At 43.7% G+C, this 18,459-nt stretch overlaps 1 protein-coding gene across 7 annotated transcripts in view; it reads left to right on the forward strand.

The window, feature by feature from the left end:
* The window catches only part of LOC143775376 (A-kinase anchor protein 13-like), a 303,476-nt gene extending 285,437 nt beyond the window's left edge, over positions 1-18,039 (forward strand). For 6 of the 7 annotated variants that reach the window (XM_077263431.1, XM_077263437.1, XM_077263436.1 and 3 more), the window contains 8 exons: positions 344-529; positions 11,578-11,742; positions 13,638-13,708; positions 15,258-15,296; positions 15,410-15,460; positions 15,551-15,721; positions 17,344-17,644; positions 17,850-18,039. In XM_077263431.1, coding sequence (XP_077119546.1) covers positions 344-529; positions 11,578-11,742; positions 13,638-13,708; positions 15,258-15,296; positions 15,410-15,460; positions 15,551-15,721; positions 17,344-17,644; positions 17,850-17,899 — 1,034 coding nt within the window. In that variant the 3' untranslated portion in view covers positions 17,900-18,039. The remainder of the gene's footprint in view (positions 1-343; positions 530-11,577; positions 11,743-13,637; positions 13,709-15,257; positions 15,297-15,409; positions 15,461-15,550; positions 15,722-17,343; positions 17,645-17,849) is intronic. The other variant, XM_077263432.1, reaches the window with a different exon arrangement.
* The last annotated feature ends 420 nt before the right edge of the window (positions 18,040-18,459 follow it).

Consider the following 18,459-nt stretch of genomic DNA (forward strand, 5'->3'; position numbering starts at 1 on the left):
CACATTTAACCTTCCAGTGGGGGGGGGGGGGGGGGGGAGACATACTTGGGAGCAACTCTGGAGTTGGTGTACATATGGTAAAGTACAGCTCTTCAAAAAATTCCTATTTCACTAGATTCTTCTGTATGGTTATTCAAAAGAGTATTTTGGTACGTACAGCAAATCATTTCCATTTTGTGGGGAAGGAGAAATTATTTTCCTGGATAAGTTGTTCCCCCTGTGTCCAGCAGAGGTCAGCAGTACGTGGCTAATGGCTGAGTGTAGCTCCAGGTCGTGTCTCCGCAGGTTGCTCTAAGCCAGAAGTACTGATTTGACTTTTTTTTTTTTTTCCCTCCAATAACAGAACAACTTCAGCAAAAAGACGATCAGATTATTGGTCTACTTGAAGAAAAAGAGAAGATATTTCAAACTTTAGTGGACTGCAGTAGCCATGAGAAGAATTTTTGTGTGTCAGGAAGAATTCTTTTCCGCGCTAACACAGAGGAGGCTCCGCGAGGAGAGTCTTTAATAAAAAGTGCAATAAAAGAGGGTATGGGTTTATAATTTAATATTTTTGTATCGTTTATGTATGTATTATAAAAGAAAAACTAAAGTGCACACTTATTATACAGTAGAAGCATTTATCTGTATTATTATCTGTATTATTATCTGTGTATTACATTTGGGTTGTTTCCTTGCTTGAAAGTCATTATCTTATCCACAACGTGGAGCTCTGCATTGGGGTTAGGCGCTGGGGCCACAGATGTTAAAAGGGGGTACTTTTTCCTTGCTGAGTCTTGTAGTGATGCCATAATTTCAGTAAGGGGGAGAAAATAAGGATAGACGAGTGATTGCGAAGTGAATTTGAATTATAAATTTGATTATGATTATAAATTCCTACAATATCCAAAGAGATTACGAGTCATTACGAACCACGCAATGGGGTGTACCTACGCACCAGACTGGCAGACTAAAAGCAAACATAAATACCTGGTGTACCTCTCCTGCCACTCCTACCTTGTGTATGAAAAAGCTCTGTAGTTAATACTGTTCGGGTAGAGCTATCCGACTGCGCTATCCATGAAGAAAGTGAACGGGTAGAGCTATCCCATAGCCCTATTCCTAAAGGAAATGAATGGATAGAGCTATCCCATAGCCCTATTCCTAAAGGAAATGAATGGATAGAGCTATCCCATAGCCCTATTCCAAAAGGAAATGAATGGGTAGAGCTATCCGACTGCGCTATCCATGAAGAAAGTGAACGGGTAGAGCTATCCCATAGCCCTATTCCTAAAGGAAATGAACGGGTAGAGCTATCCGATAGCGCTATTCCTTAATGTTTCTGAGCGGAAGCGATTTCACATGGTTGAACACACTTGGGATCTGCCCCCAAGGCCCTGCCCATGCCCAATGTTTGGTCCCTAGACTGCGGCTAGGAGTTAGTCCCGCTTTTGTGTACAAATTTGTTTGGCTTTTACAATTGTTAAAAAGCTTAATAAAAGACTTCTTTGTACACACAGTTGACAGTAAACCATTTGACAACGTTAGGAATAAGTTTACCTTGCCTCTGTGTCTCAAATATTTTGACCCTTATTTGTTGGCTTTTCCTTCCCCTGGAGAAAGCCACATATAACTGCCCCGTGAAAACACTGGGAGAGGCGAATAAATTCCTACAATATCCAAGGACTGTCCCTGAGATTTATTGATGGTCATTGCAAAAGCCAACATGACAGGAAACTGACGCCATCGCATCTGGACTGGCAAGTTTTTATCTTTGGAAATCAGGTCAATTCTTGGAATAAGAACTGTCTGACCGTTTGCTTTTCCATTTAAAGCAAGGACATGAATAAAGTTTGCTTTTAAGCTTTTCACATAAAGCCTTGTGCCATTACAAAGGCCACGCTTTCTGTTAAGATTACGCAGGAGCATAATTACAGCTCCTGGTTTCAGCTTTAGTTCATGAGGAGGCATCTCAGTGCGATTCAAAGAATTAACCCCTTCACCCCCAAGGGTGGTTTGCACGTTAATGACCGGGCCAATTTTTACAATTCTGACCACTGTCCCTTTAGGAGGTTATAACTCTGGAACGCTTCAACGGATCTTGGCGATTCTGACATTGTTTTCTTGTGACATATTGTACTTCATGATAGTGGTAAAATTTCTTCGATATAACTTGCGTTTATTTGTGAAAAAAACGGAAATTTGGCGAAAATTTTGAAAATTTTGCAATTTTCCAACTTTGAATTTTTATGCCCTTAAATCACAGACATATGTCACGCAAAATACTTAATAAGTAACATTTCCCACATGTCTACTTTACATCAGCACAATTTTGGAACCAAAATTTTTTTTTGTTAGGGAGTTATAAGGGTTAAAAGTTGACCAGAAATTTCTCATTTTTACAACACCATTTTTTTTTAGGGACCACATCTCATTTGAAGTCATTTTGAGGGGTCTGTATGATAGAAAATACCCAAGTGTGACACCATTCTAAAAACTGCACCCCTCAAGGTGCTCAAAACCACACTCAAGAAGTTTATTAACCCTTCAGGTGTTTCACAGGAATTTTTGGAATGTTTAAATAAAAATGAACATTTAATTTTTTTTCACACAAAATTTATTTCAGCTCCAATTTGTTTTATTTTACCAAGGGTAACAGGAGAAAATAGACTGCAAAAGTTGTTGTACAATTTGTCCTGAGTACGCTGATACCCCATATGTGGGTGTAAACCATTGTTTGGGCTCATGGCAGAGCTTGGAAGGGAAGGAGCGCCATTTGACTTTTCAATGCAAAATTGACTGGAATTGAGATGGGACGCCATGTTGCGTTTGGAGAGCCCCTGATGTGCCTAAACATTGAAACCCCCTACAAGTGACACCATTTTGGAAAGTAGACCCCCTAAGGAACTTATCTAGATGTGTGGTGAGCACTTTGACCCACCAAGTGCTTCACAGAAGTTTATAATGCAGAGCCGTAAAAATAAAAAATCATATTTTTTCACAAAAATGATCTTTTCGCCCCCAATTTTTTATTTTCCCAATGGTAAGAGAAGAAATTGGTCCCCAAAAAATGTTGTGCAATTTGTCCTGAGTACGCAGATACCCCATATGTTGGGGTAAACCACTGTTTGGGCGCATGGCAGAGCTTGGAAGGGAAGGAGCGCCATTTGACTTTTCAATGCAAAATTGACTGGAATTGAGATGGGACGCCATGTTGCGTTTGGAGAGCCCCTGATGTGCCTAAACATTGAAACCCCCTACAAGTGACACCATTTTGGAAAGTAGACCCCCTAAGGAACTTATCTAGATGTGTGGTGAGCACTTTGACCCACCAAGTGCTTCACAGAAGTTTATAATGCAGAGCCGTAAAAATAAAAAATCATATTTTTTCACAAAAATGATCTTTTCGCCCCCAATTTTTTATTTTCCCAAGGGTAAGAGAAGAAATTGGTCCCCAAAAAATGTTGTGCAATTTGTCCTGAGTACGCAGATACCCCATATGTTGGGGTAAACCACTGTTTGGGCGCATGGCAGAGCTCGGAAGTGAAGGAGCGCCATTTGACTTTTCAATGCAAAATTGACTGGAATTGAGATGGGACGCCATGTTGCGTTTGGAGAGCCCCTGATGTGCCTAAACATTGAAACCTCCTACAAGTGACACCATTTTGGAAAGTAGACCCCCTAAGGAACTTATCTAGATGTGTGGTGAGCACTTTGACCCACCAAGTGCTTCACAGAAGTTTATAATGCAGAGCCGTAAAAATAAAAAATCATATTTTTTCACAAAAATGATCTTTTCGCCCCCAATTTTTTATTTTCCCAAGGGTAAGAGAAGAAATTGGTCCCCAAAAAACGTTGTGCAATTTGTCCTGAGTACGCAGATACCCCATATGTTGGGGTAAACCACTGTTTGGGCGCATGGCAGAGCTTGGAAGGGAAGGAGCGCCATTTGACTTTTCAATGCAAAATTGACTGGAATTGAGATGGGACGCCATGTTGCGTTTGGAGAGCCCCTGATGTGCCTAAACATTGAAACCCCCCACAAATGACACCATTTTGGAAATTAGACCCCCTAAGGAACTTATCTAGATGTGTTTTGAGAGCTTTGCACCCCCAAGTGTTTCACTACAGTTTGTAACGCAAAGCCGTGAAAATAAAAATTCTTTTTTTTTTCACAAAAATGATTTTTTAGCCCCCAGCTTTGTATTTTTACAAGGGTAACAGAATAAATTGGACCCTAAAAGTTGTTTTCCAATTTGTCCTGAGTACGCTGATACCCCCTATGTGGGGGGTAACCACTGTTTGGGCACATGACAGAGCTCGGAAGGGAAGGAGCGCCATTTGGAATGCAGACTTAAATGGATTGGTCTGCAGGCGTCACGTTGCATTTGCAGAGCCCCTGATGTACCCAAACAGTACAAACCCCCCACAAGTGACCCCATATTGGAAACTAGACCTCCCAAGGAACTTATCTAGATGTGTTGTGAGAACTTTGAACCCCCAAGTGTTTCACTACAGTTTGTAACGCAAAGCCGTGAAAATAAAAATTCTTTTTTTTTTTCACAAAAATGATTTTTTAGCCCCCAGCTTTGTATTTTTACAAGGGTAACAGAATAAATTGGACCCTACAAGTTGTTGTCCAATTTGTCCTGAGTACGCTGATACCCCCTATGTGGGGGGTAACCACTGTTTGGGCACATGACAGAGCTCGGAAGGGAAGGAGCGCCATTTGGAATGCAGACTTAAATGGATTGGTCTGCAGGCGTCACGTTGCATTTGCAGAGCCCCTGATGTACCCAAACAGTACAAACCCCCCACAAGTGACCCCATATTGGAAACTAGACCTCCCAAGGAACTTATCTAGATGTGTTGTGAGAACTTTGAACCCCCAAGTGTTTCACTACAGTTTACAACGCAGAGCCGTGAAAATAAAACATATTTTTTTCCCACAAAAATGATTTTTAGCCCCCCAAATTTTTATTTTCCCAAGGATAACAAGAGAACTTGGACCCCAGAAGTTGTTGTTCAATTTGTCCCGAGTACGCTGATAACCCATATGTTGGGATAAACCCCTTTTTGGACGCACGGGAGAGCTCGGAAGGGAAGGAGCACTGTTTTACTTTTTCAACGCAGAATTGGCTGGAATTGAGATCGGACGCCATGTCGCGTTTGGAGAGCCCCTGATGTGCCTGAACAGTGGAAACTCCCCAATTCTACCTGAAACCCTAACCCAAACACACCCCTAACCCTAATCCCAACGGTAACCCTAACCCTACCCCTAACCTCACCTCTAACCGTTTAATGAACATTTTCTGACAGTCATAAGTGCCACGTATTTAAGTGCCACGTATTTAAGTGCCACATATTTAAGTGCCACGTATTTAAGTGCCACGTATTTAAGTGCCACGTGTTTCAGTGCCACGTGTTTCAGTGCCACGATATTTCAGTGCCACGTATTTCAGTGCCACGTACTATAAATACTATAACTATGTGGTTATACGTGGCACTGAAATATCGTGGCACGTAAATACGTGGCACTTAAGTACGTGGCACTTAAGTACGTGGCACGTAAATACGTGGCACGTAAATACGTGGCACGTAAATACGTGGCACGTAAATACGTGGCACGTAAATACGTGGCACGTAAATACGTGGCACGTAAATACGTGGCACGTAAATACGTGGCACGTAAATACGTGGCACGTAAATACGTGGCACGTAAATACGTGGCACGTAAATACGTGGCACTTATATACGTGGCCACTGAAATATCGTGGCACTTATATACGTATATAAACGTATATTTTAGTGCCACGTATTTCAGGTTAGGGGTAGGGTTAGGGGTAGGGGTTTTTTTTTTTGTTTGTTTTCTTGTGTTTTTCTATAAAAACGCATGCGTCTAAAAACGCATGCGTTTTACCACGTTTACATGCGTTTTTTCACACATGCGTTTTTTTTAAAAAACGCATGCAGATAAAAACGCAAGTGTGAAACCAGCCTAAAAGACGCTTTTTATAGCAAAAAAGTTTTTGCGTCTCCACATTTTGAGACCTATAATTTTTCCACATTTTGGTCCACAGAGTCATGTGAGGTCTTGTTTTTTGTGGGACGAGTTGACGTTTTTATTGGTAACATTTTCGGACACGTGACCATTTTTGATCACTTTTTATTCCGATTTTTGTGAGGCAGAATGACCAAAAACCAGCTATTCATGAATTTCTTTTGGGAGAGGCGTTTATACCGTTCCGCGTTTGGTAAAATTGATAAAGCAGTTTTATTCGTCGGGTCAGTACGATTACAGCGATATCTCATTTATATAATTTTTTTATGTTTTGGCGCTTTTATACGATAAAAACTATTTTATAGAAAAAATAATTATTTTGGTATCGCTTTATTCTCAGGACTATAACTTTTTTATTTTTTTGCTGATGATGCTGTATGGCGGCTCGTTTTTTGCGGGACAAGATGACGTTTTCAGCGGTACCATGGTTATTTATATCCGTCTTTTTGATCGCGTGTTATTCCACTTTTTGTTCGGCGGTATGGTAATAAAGCGTTGTTTTTTGCCTCGTTTTTTTTTTTTTTTTCTTACGGTGTTTACTGAAGGGGTTAACTAGTGGGGCAGTTTTATAGGTTGGGTCGTTACGGACGCGGCGATACTAAATATGTGTACTTTTATTGTTTTTTTTATTTTATTTAGATAAAGAAATGTATTTATGGGAATAATATTTTATTTTTTTTTCATTATTTTGGAATATTTTTTTTTTTTTTTTTTTACACATTTGGAAAATTTTTTTTTTAACTTTTTTACTTTGCCCCAGGGGGGGACAATACAGATCGGTGATCTGGCAGTGTGCACAGCACTCTGACAGATCACCGATCTGAGGAAAGTGCAGGCTGCTTCACAGTGCCTGCTCTGAGCAGGCGTCTGTGAAGCCACCTCCCTCCCTGCAGGACCCGGATCCGCGGCCATCTTGGATCCGGGTCTGGGAGCTGCAGGGAGGGAGGTAAGACCCTCGCAGCAACGCGATCACATCGCGTTGCTGCGGGGGGCTCAGGGAAGCCCGCAGGGAGCCCCCTCCCTGCGCGATGCTTCCCTGCACCGCCGGCACATCGCGATCATGTTTGATCGCGGTGTGCCGGGGGTTAATGTGCCGGGGGCGGTCCGTGACCGCTCCTGGCACATAGTGCCGGATGTCAGCTGTGATAATCAGCTGACACCCGGCCGCGATCGGCGGCGCTCCCCCCGTGAGCGCCGCTGATCGCGTATGACGTACTATCCCGTCGGCGGTCATACGGGCCCACCCCACCTCGACGGGATAGTACGTCAGATGTCAGGAAGGGGTTAAGAAACTCTACAGGGTAATCTGTGAGAATCACACCCTCCTCTTCCGCAATTGTGTTGACAGGGCGATATGTTGAGAGTTCACCTTGAACTTGACTAAGAATTTTGTCATTCATGGGGTGAACGTCATCATTAAGTGGCGTAAGAATTACTTTATTGGCAATTGCTTCTACCGTTGCATCGGTAATCTCAATTGAGTCGCCAAAAATAGCTGTAATTAAATCACCCTCTTCGATAAAAGAATTTGGGATTTCAATTGTCTTCTGGTAGACCATATACATTTGACAACTCTCCATTGCCAAGTTTTAGTAACCATGAGTTGTATTCAACTTCATCCTGAGACGTTCTCATATTCTGTTGTAACTGGAACCATGAAAACTGATTCCTGGATTTTGAGTATTTAATGGTGGACTGTACAATTTGGGCTTTCTTTCCACCTTCCACTATTGCTAGGGTTTGACAAAAGTTACCACAGTTTATGAAAACTTTTCCACCAAATGGTCTTTTTATTCCACATATGTCTTGGAACAAATTATTCACAGCATTCATATTAAAACAGGGAGTCATTGTTACTTCATCCCAAATAACGACAGGTGACTCCCTAAGCTCCTTTGCTTGAAGTGAGGTTGGTTTAATTTTTGACACTGTGGTCTCATTTGTTGTAATTCCAAGGCCAAACTTGGAATGGTGGCTGCTAACGTTTTGTAGTAATGTAGCCGCCAATTCCAATCCAGTGGAGGCTACTGAGCAAATAGACTTCTTTTCTGCTTGTAGTGTCTTGTGCAAGCAGTTGTACAAATATGTCTTCCCAATGCCTCCTGGGCCGTCCAGAAAAAAAGTGTGAGCTAGTGTCGCCTGGCTGTGATGCAGCATTGACTGCTTGCATAATTGCATCAAAAGCTGATTTCTGAGCTTCATTAATCATAGCTTTCAATTGCTCAGCCTCCTGCTTTATTACAGCATAATTCAGTTGGTCCAGTATTTCATCTGGAACATTACTGGAGTTGGCAATCCGTAGTCAGCACAGGACTTTTTATTGCTTAAGAGCACTTCATTAATATCAGTGAGAGCCATAAGAGCCAGTTGCTCAGCAATTTCTGGAGTATACCGCCTGGTGTAATCCTCCAGGAATTCGGTTTTATATTTTTGCCATAATGCCAGTGGTTTAGCTGGTTCCCCATATACACAAATTATAGCAAATAGTTTGTGAAGTTGGTAGGGCATTTGGAAAGCGATTGCATCCGTTATACCATCTTCCCATTGGGAATCGTCTTCCAAAAGATGAAGATCAATGCACTCATTTTATACATGTCATGTACGACTCCATTGACAGTCCTTAAGTCAGCATAAGGGTTTGCTCCTCTTACGTGAAGTAAAAGGAGTCTTAGGTAATACAGCTGACCATCTGTTAAAGGGATTGTATACATTCGGGCAATTGGTTTCCCAAATTGAGCCCGTCGTTTTTTCCATCCTTCTGGTACAGCTTTTCTATCCCAGACATAGTATTCAGGGATTTCACTGTACAAATACTGATGGGCAAAAGCGTAAACTCTGTTTAGTTCAAAATAAGCCTGCAGAGTAGAGGCTTTTGAGTCAGAAATAACCATATCTACATTACCATCTTCCAAAAACACTTGCTGCATGTTTTCAAGGTGAACAGCAAGCCTTTTAATGGTATGTGAAGCATCATGCATTTTATTTTTTCTGATTCTCCACATGCCCTCAGGGACACTTATATACCAAGAATCTAGGTACATGGCTGGTTCATTCCAGTTTAATGTATCAAACTTGATATTAGCACAGTCATGTCCTTTGTACACATATTTGAAAAGATATTTAATTATTTTTATTTAAGCACATACAGTATCTCAACATTGATATGGCCATTGTACTTGAGTAATAAATAGGGGTCATATTGAACTACCCATCTATTGTCGATTTCTCGCGTTCCTCGTCTGGTTTTCCCAGTATTGCGTCGACTGTACTGTGGGTAACCATCAACATTGGGGTTTGTCTCTGTATTAAATTCCTTTGGGAATTTTTTTGCGCATTGACCATCTGTCATGCATATAGCACCAGGTTGATCTTCGCCACATGGGCCATGACTCATGTGCTTCATCACTGCCTCATGCAGTTTTGGATTTGCTGTCTCATTTTGAATTTCAGCAGAGACCAATTCGTCAATTATTTCTTTGTCCCTCGGTTTATCTTCCTCTCTGAGGATTAAGAGCATGTGAGCGTGTGGTAGTCCACGCTTTTGAAATTCTATTACATGCACATAGGCAACTACACGGCCAAAAATGTGTTTTTTCAAAATCTTGTTAAGCACGGCTTGGAGTTTGATTTTAAATATTCGTGCAACCAAATCTGGTCTGAATTCTGGCCTTTGCCATGGTTCTAAGTTTTCAGTAATTTCTTTCCACTTTGGGTTACAAGTCATCGTAACAAAAAGATCTGGCTTTCCGAATTGTCGGACAATTGTCATGGCGTCTTGGTAATTTTGCTGCATAGCTCTTGGGCTTCCTTCCAATGAAAGTGGACGGTAAAATTACTGGTGTCCCAGCTTTTTAGCCCTTGGTGAAATGCAGCATTATAAATGTGATCCATAACGCCGGCATAACTGTCGACGCGTAATGCCTTTTCATTTTGTTTTATATATTCGATCCTGTCGGATTCGATTTTGACGTAACTGTCAACGATAAATTGTTGCGTCAACTTCCCAGCATTTAAAAGGGGATTGAACTGGTCACGTATGGCAAGCCTGTATGCATAGTACTGCAACAGGGCGATTTTTTTCTTGTCGATCTTGATCCACTGGTATGAATGGTAGATGAATGTCTCCAATTCCTTGATGTTGCACACTTAGGGCAATTGGAGTTGTCAAATTTATTGTCCATCCACTGTCCCCATATGGGAAAAGAAGTGAGTATGTCATTGCATCACACTTTCTGTGAAGAAAGCTGATTTGAACAGTTTGGTTTTCACTTTTGAGGTGAACTCAGATGTCCCTATTAAATGGGGGTTCACCCATTGCATTTTGATAAATTATAGCTACTTCATTGCACCTTTGCGCATTGTAGCGCCTCTGGTCATCATTGTAGTCATTTATAATTGGCATTGTTATTTCGATTGGATCGCAATTTTCTAATTCAGCAAATCCTCTCTTCCTCTATTTCAAATTCCCTCATAATTGTGAAGTCTCTTGCGAGTGGATTAATTGCTTTCATTTTCTCTCCAAGAGATGATGGCAGTGCTGGGAGGCACTTTTTATTTGCTTGACTTTTGTACTTGATGCTTCTTCACTGTCCAAGATATAAATCTTGGGAGCACTACCCACAGCGGGGTGCAAAGGGGCAGTTCAATGGTAAATTTGTCCATGAATTCGAAAACAGTATGGACCATGCCCAGGAGGTGGCGCTACTTGTGCTCCCATTGATTCCAAAGCAAGCGAGCTATTGTATTGCCTTATATTAGCCATAAAGTTATTGGAGAGCTGATGCTCTCCTTTCATCAACTTGACTAATTGATCATCCATACGAATGGGACATAATTGGATGCGCCCTCTCTTTCAGCAGGAAGGGAATGTTTTGTCCTGCACCATTTCGTCTTTGAAATTTTTAAATTGGCAGAACTTACATCGAAATGTCAGTTCGCCAGCATAGTGCTCTTCTCATCAATTTGATTGAGAAGTCCTCTAGCAGCAAATGTAGCTTGCCGTCGTTGAGTGGCTCTTGCATTTTGGACACGTATTCTATCCTGTTCTCTTTTTTGTGAAATGTGTATCACTTTGTGCATTGCGTGTTGCTCGTTGTCGTGCAGCATTAGATGCTCTACGTGATTCAGTTACTTCATTCGTTTCTCTTGCTCCAGCCGCCCTCTGTCTGGCTGCATCAGCAGTTCTTCGACAATTTTGTTCATCTTCTGTTTCATTAAGACACAGGTTACGCATCCGTATGAGATTCGCTTCTCTACTTGCAGCAGCACACTCAATTTGATCCATCTTTGCAATGTTGCCTCACAGTGTTGCCTCACAGGCTAACATTCTAAAAAGGCTTATGCCTTAACTCGCCACTAGGGAGAGCTCCTCTCCTTAGGTATCCATGGTTACTCCCAACTGTGTGTGACTCGTTGTGCACAGACACACGGACACATCCAAATTAGGTATATTGATGATGAAGGTATATTGATGTTATTCATAAAGAAGAAAACTGCTATGGACAACAATTCACATTTATTACTGTTTTTATTTACAGTTGAAACACTTCAAGTGCTGTTAAACCAGAATCTGTGGAGCAGCATAGTGCAGCAGCAGGCTCCCAGCCCGGCAGACCTGGAGGCCGGAGTCGGCTGCGTCTCTCTTCCACGAAGAGCAGAAACGTTTGGAGGATTTGACAGCCACCAACTTAATGCCTGTAAAAGTAAGTACACTGCACTGTACATTAAAGGGTTATTACTATCTCAGCCTTCCTAGGGAATAACTCCATCCCAACACCGGCTATTGGAAGGGGGATATTGATAAAGAGGATTCAAGAACTTCTGGAGCCCCAGCTTCTGGAGCCTGGATAGAGTTATTCCCAGAAAAGGCTAAGATGGGAATAACATTTTAAAGGGAATCTGTCAGCAGGTTTTTGATACTTCATCTGAGAGCAGCATCATGTAGGAAAAGAGATCCTGAGTCCATCGATATATCACTTAGGTTAATGAAGGCAGCAGTTATGATGCAATCAGAATTCTTAAATGCATCATGAAGTAGACCTGAGAAATTGTCTCTGTATGACCCCACCCACACCAGGCCCTCTGTATGACCCCGCACACCAGGCCCTCTGTATGACCGTGCCCACACCGGGCCCTCTGTATGACCGTGCCCACACCAGGCCCTCTGTATGACCGTGCCCACACCAGGCCCTCTGTATGACCCCGCACACCAGGCCCTCTGTATGACCGTGCCCACACCGGGCCCTCTGTATGACCGTGCCCACACCAGGCCCTCTGTATGACCGTGCCCACACCAGGCCCTCTGTATGACCCCGCCCACACCAGGCCCTCTGTATGACCCCGCCCACACCAGGCCCTCTGTATGACCCCGCCCACACCAGGCCCTCTGTATGACCCCGCCCACACCGGGCCCTCTGTATGACCGTGCCCACACCAAGCCCTCTGTATGACCCTGCCCACACCAAGCCCTCTGTATGACCCCACCCACACCAAGCCCTCTGTATGATCCCGCCCACACCAGGCCCTCTATGACCCCGCCCACACCGGGCCCTCTGTATGACCCCGCCCACACCGGGCCCTCTGTATGACCCCGCCCACACAGGGCCCTCTGTATGACCCCGCCCACACAGGGCCCTCTGCATGACCCCGCCCACACCGGGCCCTCTGCATGACCCCGCCCACACCGGGCCCTCTGCATGACCCCGCCCACACCGGGCCCTCTGTATTACCCCGCCCACACAGGGCCCTCTGTATGACCCTGCATGACCCCACCCACAACGGGCCCTCTGTATGACCCTGCCCACACCGGGCCCTCTGTATGACCCCGCCCACACCGGGCCCTCTGTATTACCCCGCCCACACCGGGCCCTCTGTATGACCCTGCCCACACCGGGCCCCCTGCATGACCCCGCCCACAACGGGCCCTCTGTATGACCCCGCCCACACCGGGCCCTCTGTATGACCCCGCCCACACCGGGCCCTCTGTATGACCCCGCCCACACCAGACCCTCTGTATGACCCTGCCCTCTGTATGACCCCGCCCACACCAGGCCCTCTGTATGACCCCGCCCACACCAGGCTCTCTGTATGACCCTGCCCACACCGGGCCCTCTGTATGACCCCGCCCACAATGGGCCCTCTGTATGACCCCACCCACAACGGGCCCTCTGTATGACTCCGCCCACACCGGGCTCTCTATGACCCCGCCCACACCAGGCTCTCTGTATGTACATTGTTTTTTGACAGTGAGCTGCTTATCAAATGAGGGGCGGATCCAAACTAGCAGTCACATGCACATCAGACCTGGCATTGATAATGTCCTAGTGATAAAACCTTCATTGTAAGTAAACAGTAAACAGCGTGATAAGTGACACATAATTGAATTTTGTGTTTTAACCCCTATATCATGCTGTTTTCAGGTTACATAGTACAAACCTGCTGACATATTCCCATTAAGATAAACATTCCTATTCTTGTAGGAATTACTGTTTCATCCATCCCCCCCGTTGTGTTATGGTAAAGCTTTTGGTGTACTTTGAGAACAAGTTGTACCTTTATGTACATAAGAGAATCTTGATGTTACATTTTTCACTTGAAGGTGGAGAGAAAGACGAGGGAGAAGATGCTCAGGATTTACGGAGGACAGAATCGGACAGTGTTCTAAAAAAGGTACAGGTGGCGTGTAAATTAATATTTAGCCCATGCAACTTTTTCTTTTAAATTGTATTACGCTTGTAATCTAAGGAATGGTAATTGCCGAAATCTGTTAATTATAGAGATCATGTCTCTACAACAGATCCAAATAATCTCCGAAGACTTGACACAGCTCAGCTACGTGTACACATAAATGTTGCCATAGCCCCCCATTCAGAAGTGTGTCCTTTTGGCCTCCATCTGGCTGGCAGACATCTGCATGCTACGTGTAGGGGGAAAGCACAGAAGACTGCTCCACTACCTGTGTAGGAGGCCTCCTCTAGAAACACATCCTGTGCAGAATCCTTTTCTCCACAATGGCGGTCTATCCTAGGAGGATTTCTAAGCGTCCATCCAGGGTGTGGGCACGGTCAGGCCTTTTACCTTATGAGCGCCATGGCCACAAGAGCCCTCTCCACCTAGTCTAAGTGCATCGGGATATTATGACTTTTCTTGGAACGTTTAGGGCCCTGATTTATCAAGACATTATTCTTGATGAGATGACATGTTGGAGTCAGATGCTCCTGATGGATTATGAGGCACATTTGCCTCTGTGTTGCCACAAATCTTACTCCACTAATGGACTGAAATAAGATTTAAGTAACGCCACACCATGTCATGAATTAGACAAGCTGTTGCGTATCATCTTCGTCACGCCCCGGTCTCCGCTATTTTGGTGGAGCTGGGAAAAATGGTGTGAAAAAGATAAGTCACAACTTTTTTTATGCAACTCCCAAGTCATGCAAAAACTTTTTATGCCAGTTTCATGGTGTAAAAGCTTTGATGAATCGGGGCCTAGGTTTTGTAATCTGGGTTTATTACATTACTGGGATAGACATTGACCTTACCTGATAGCTGGAGATGCTTCTGAGACAGCTTGGAAATGATGCCAAGGGCTTTTTGGGTGCCTCGGTACAGCTGCTCTGGCGCGTGCCTGGGGTCATATTGCGTTTTTTTCAGGGACATCAGTTGCCTATCTAAGATATTGGCCTATTTTCCAGAATCGAGCTGGATAGCAGCTGGTGGACGTTCTACAAAATCTTTATCGGATAGAAGTGATGAAATATGTGAACATTTGATTGGGAATGTTAGTTTTGCTTAATTCTCATTTTCTTCCTCCAAATAGGAGAAATGGGAATTAGTCAGCACTAGTGATGAGCAAACGTGCTCGGATAAGGCGTTACCTGATAATGCCCGGGTGCTTACAGAGTGTCTTCGGCGTGCTCGAAAAAAATATGTTTGAGTCCCCGTGGCTTCATGTCTCTTGGCTCTTAGACAGCTGCAACACATGCGGGGGTTGCCTGACAGACAGACAATCCCTGCTTGTGATGCGGCTGTCGAAGAGCCACGAGACATGAAGCCACGGGGACTCAAACATGTCTTTCAAGCACGCCCATGACACTTGGTTAGCACCCGAGCACGCTCACTCATCACTATTCATTACATGATTAGCATTGGTATAAATGAAGCTGGTGGCCATCAAATATAAAACCGATCCTAATGTACCATTTTCTGTGTCCTGTAGGGAGTGACCCCCAGTGTCATGCTTAAGAGAAATGGGGAGGTAAGCTTCTGGCCATATTCCTGTCCTACATGTATACATCTCTATTGTACCAGTGTACATTGCTGATTTCATGTCACTAATGGTTTGACATTCTTCCTTTTTGATCTTGGCAGCATGTTCTCCAAACAGTCACCAATCTTCACAAACTTCTCAGCAACTTGCAGGTAATTTCTGTCTCCACTGAAAGTTTTCACTTTATTTCTTCGTTACTTTTTACCTTGTATGAAGTGTTTGATGTCTGCCATTCACTATAGGCTGTGGTGCTGCAGCAAGACACCTTTATCGAGCACCAGAAGCTGAGGCTATGTGAGAAGCCCCTCTCCCGGACCTCCTCAAAACCAAAGTCCTTGGCTGAACAAGAATCGGTGGAGCAGCTGCTGCAGGGCATGGTCAATCTGGATAAGCCGCAGACCGACCACCAGGTAGTGTAGTCCAGGGCATGAAATGTTGGGAGTGATTATTCGGAAGGTGCAACGGTGACAGCAGGGATTAGAATAAGTGGAAAGGAGCGGTGCATCCATTCCTAAGTCTGCATCTTCCTAAGGGGGTAGTCCACGAATGGCCCCAGGGTGCGTTAAAAAAAAAAAAAAAAAATGTAATTTTGGCTCCAAGTTATTCCCTGTTATTCTTTTGAGCCCTGCAGCCTCTTCCTGTCTTCTGTTGTTAATAATGTTACTTGACCGCTGCAGTCAATCAGTAGTCATTGATTAGCTGCAACTTCACATTATTGTCCAACCAGAATAAACCCTGTTCTCCCAGTTGGATGTAGTTGTAGAGGCTTCAGCCGATCACCAGTAACTTGAAATTATGTCAGGAGACATGTGGGGAACACAGGACTGAACAGCACGGTTTTGTTTTTTTACTGTTTTGTGGAAATAATTAGAAGCCAAGGTGACACATGGGAGAACGGGCATGGGGAGTTGTGTTCAGCAATGTCTTAAAAAGGATAGTGTAGAGTTAGCGTATGTGCACACGTTGCAAATTTCCTGCAGATCTGCAGCTTTTTTTTCCGCGCAGAAACGCTGCAGATCTGCAAGTGATTTACAGTACAATGTAAATCAATGGCAAAAAAAAAATGCTGTGCTAATGGTGCGGGAAAAATCTGCACGGAAAACACAGCAGATTCAAATTACGACCATGTCACTTCTTTGTGCAGATCTGCTGAGTTTCTGCACCCATTCCATAATAGAAATCTGCAGGGGTTAAAAAAAGGAAGAAATCCGCACAAAAATCTGCAACGTGTGCACATACCAAAAAAAGGTGCAGATTCTGACCTGCGTTTTCTGCCAAAAAATGCAGAATCTGCACAGAAAATTCCACAGTCAAATCTGCAACGTGTGCACATAGCCTTAGCTAGGTAAACCAAATTCATTAAGTGATGTGCGCCTCCTAATGAATTTGGCGCATCTTATTTCTGCAAACCCCTCATTAAAACTGACCTATGGAATGCCAGCCCTAATTATCGGGAGCCACATTCTCCTTGCCCACTTTCCCACAGCGATCTAAAATTCGTTCTAGGAGCCTTGTGTTGGGTCTACAAGGAACAATTATGAAGTGCAAAATCCTCACCAAACAGTGGTAGAGTAATAGCCAGCTGATTTTCCATCTGCACAGTCTCGTATTTGACCCATATTCATAAGATAATGTGCAGAAGAACTACAAAGGAAATGATTGGTGAGTTTAGGATTTGCGTACTTCACATGGTTCGCGGGATTACTGGCTCGGAATGAGCATGACCTATCAAATCGTACAAAAACACATTGTGAGATTATGAATATATGGCCACTAATTTATGAAAACTGTTCCATGACTGTCGGGCGGTGTTCACTCTTAGGTGTCCACGGTCAGTATTTTACCTCAGTATGTGTAGCCAAAACCAGGAGTGGAACAATCAGAGGAAAAGTATAATAGAAGCACATCACCACTTCTGTATTTATCATCCACTCCTGGTTTTGGCTTACACATACTGAGGTAAAATACTGACCAAATACTGAACGTGTGAACATGGGCTTATTCTGGAAATATCCTCTTTTTCCATTTTGTTTAGGTTACCCTTCAACAAGAAAAACCCACCCGGGGCCCCTCACAGCCTAACGGCACGGAATCTTTAAAAAGATATTCAAGCGCACCAAAATCCGAAACTTTGGACTCTAAATCCTCTGCCGTACCCAAGAAGGACACATTGTCACGGACAGAGAGTAAGCAAAAAGGAAAAGGCCACTTCAGTTTGCTTGGCAGCCAAACTAACAAACCAGTGGAGGGTCCGAGCACCAATCGTCTTTTTAACTTGTCAAAAACAAAGGAAAAAAAGGAGAAAAAGAAGAAATCAAAAGGAAACCATTGTCCTGGTGAGAGAGCGCATTATAATGTTATAATAAGTACTCCCTGCACGTGACCTCTACAGAGGCTTACTCCCTGCCCGACCACCTGCGGTTTCCCCGTAGGCTTGGCTATTCTTTGTGTAACTTTAAGGAAAGCAAAATGACTATAAACAGAATATAAAAGATGTTGCTATATGAACCAGTCTCTTACGTATCCATCTTTGTTTTCCAGATTCTGTTCACGTTGAGGGAGTGTCTCAGGAGGAGGAGATCTTCTGCTGATGATATCCAATGGAGGACATGTGTGCGTGCAGATGACTGTACAGTCTATCTCCATGCCGGGGACATTGGCCACCATTTAGGAGAGACGTGGACAGTCTCCTGCCTCTTTTTCTTACTATACCACTCATTGAACAGGCTGCCATTTTTCTGGAGCCTTTTCTATTTGGAACTATAGGAGCAAATCCAAGAAAGGTCCTCAGAAGACACGTGCAAGTTACAGGTGTATGATGATGCCTGCGGCCTTCATTATCCATTTTTCATTCTGTTTCTTCTCTAGTATAACCTCATGAATTGTCCTCCCCCACCCGTGGCCATAACTGAGGGGGTATCAGCTCTCCTAGTTTTCTCTGGTGCCCATCTATTTAGCCTGCATGCTTTCTACCAATAAGTTTGTGCTCATTCTTGATAGGGTTGTGCATTTGCTTCGGAAGAGAAAGGGTTAAGGAAATCTGTGTTTTGATGTTTAAATTAGGAAAAGATACCCCACATGAAATGAGTTACTTATTAATTTGCTGGCTTGGCAGTACTCTGCAAGGAGACCTCGGCTTTGTTATTGTTTC

This window comes from Ranitomeya variabilis, chromosome 5, assembly GCF_051348905.1.
Source record: "Ranitomeya variabilis isolate aRanVar5 chromosome 5, aRanVar5.hap1, whole genome shotgun sequence".
Taxonomy (NCBI): Eukaryota; Metazoa; Chordata; class Amphibia; order Anura; family Dendrobatidae; genus Ranitomeya; species Ranitomeya variabilis.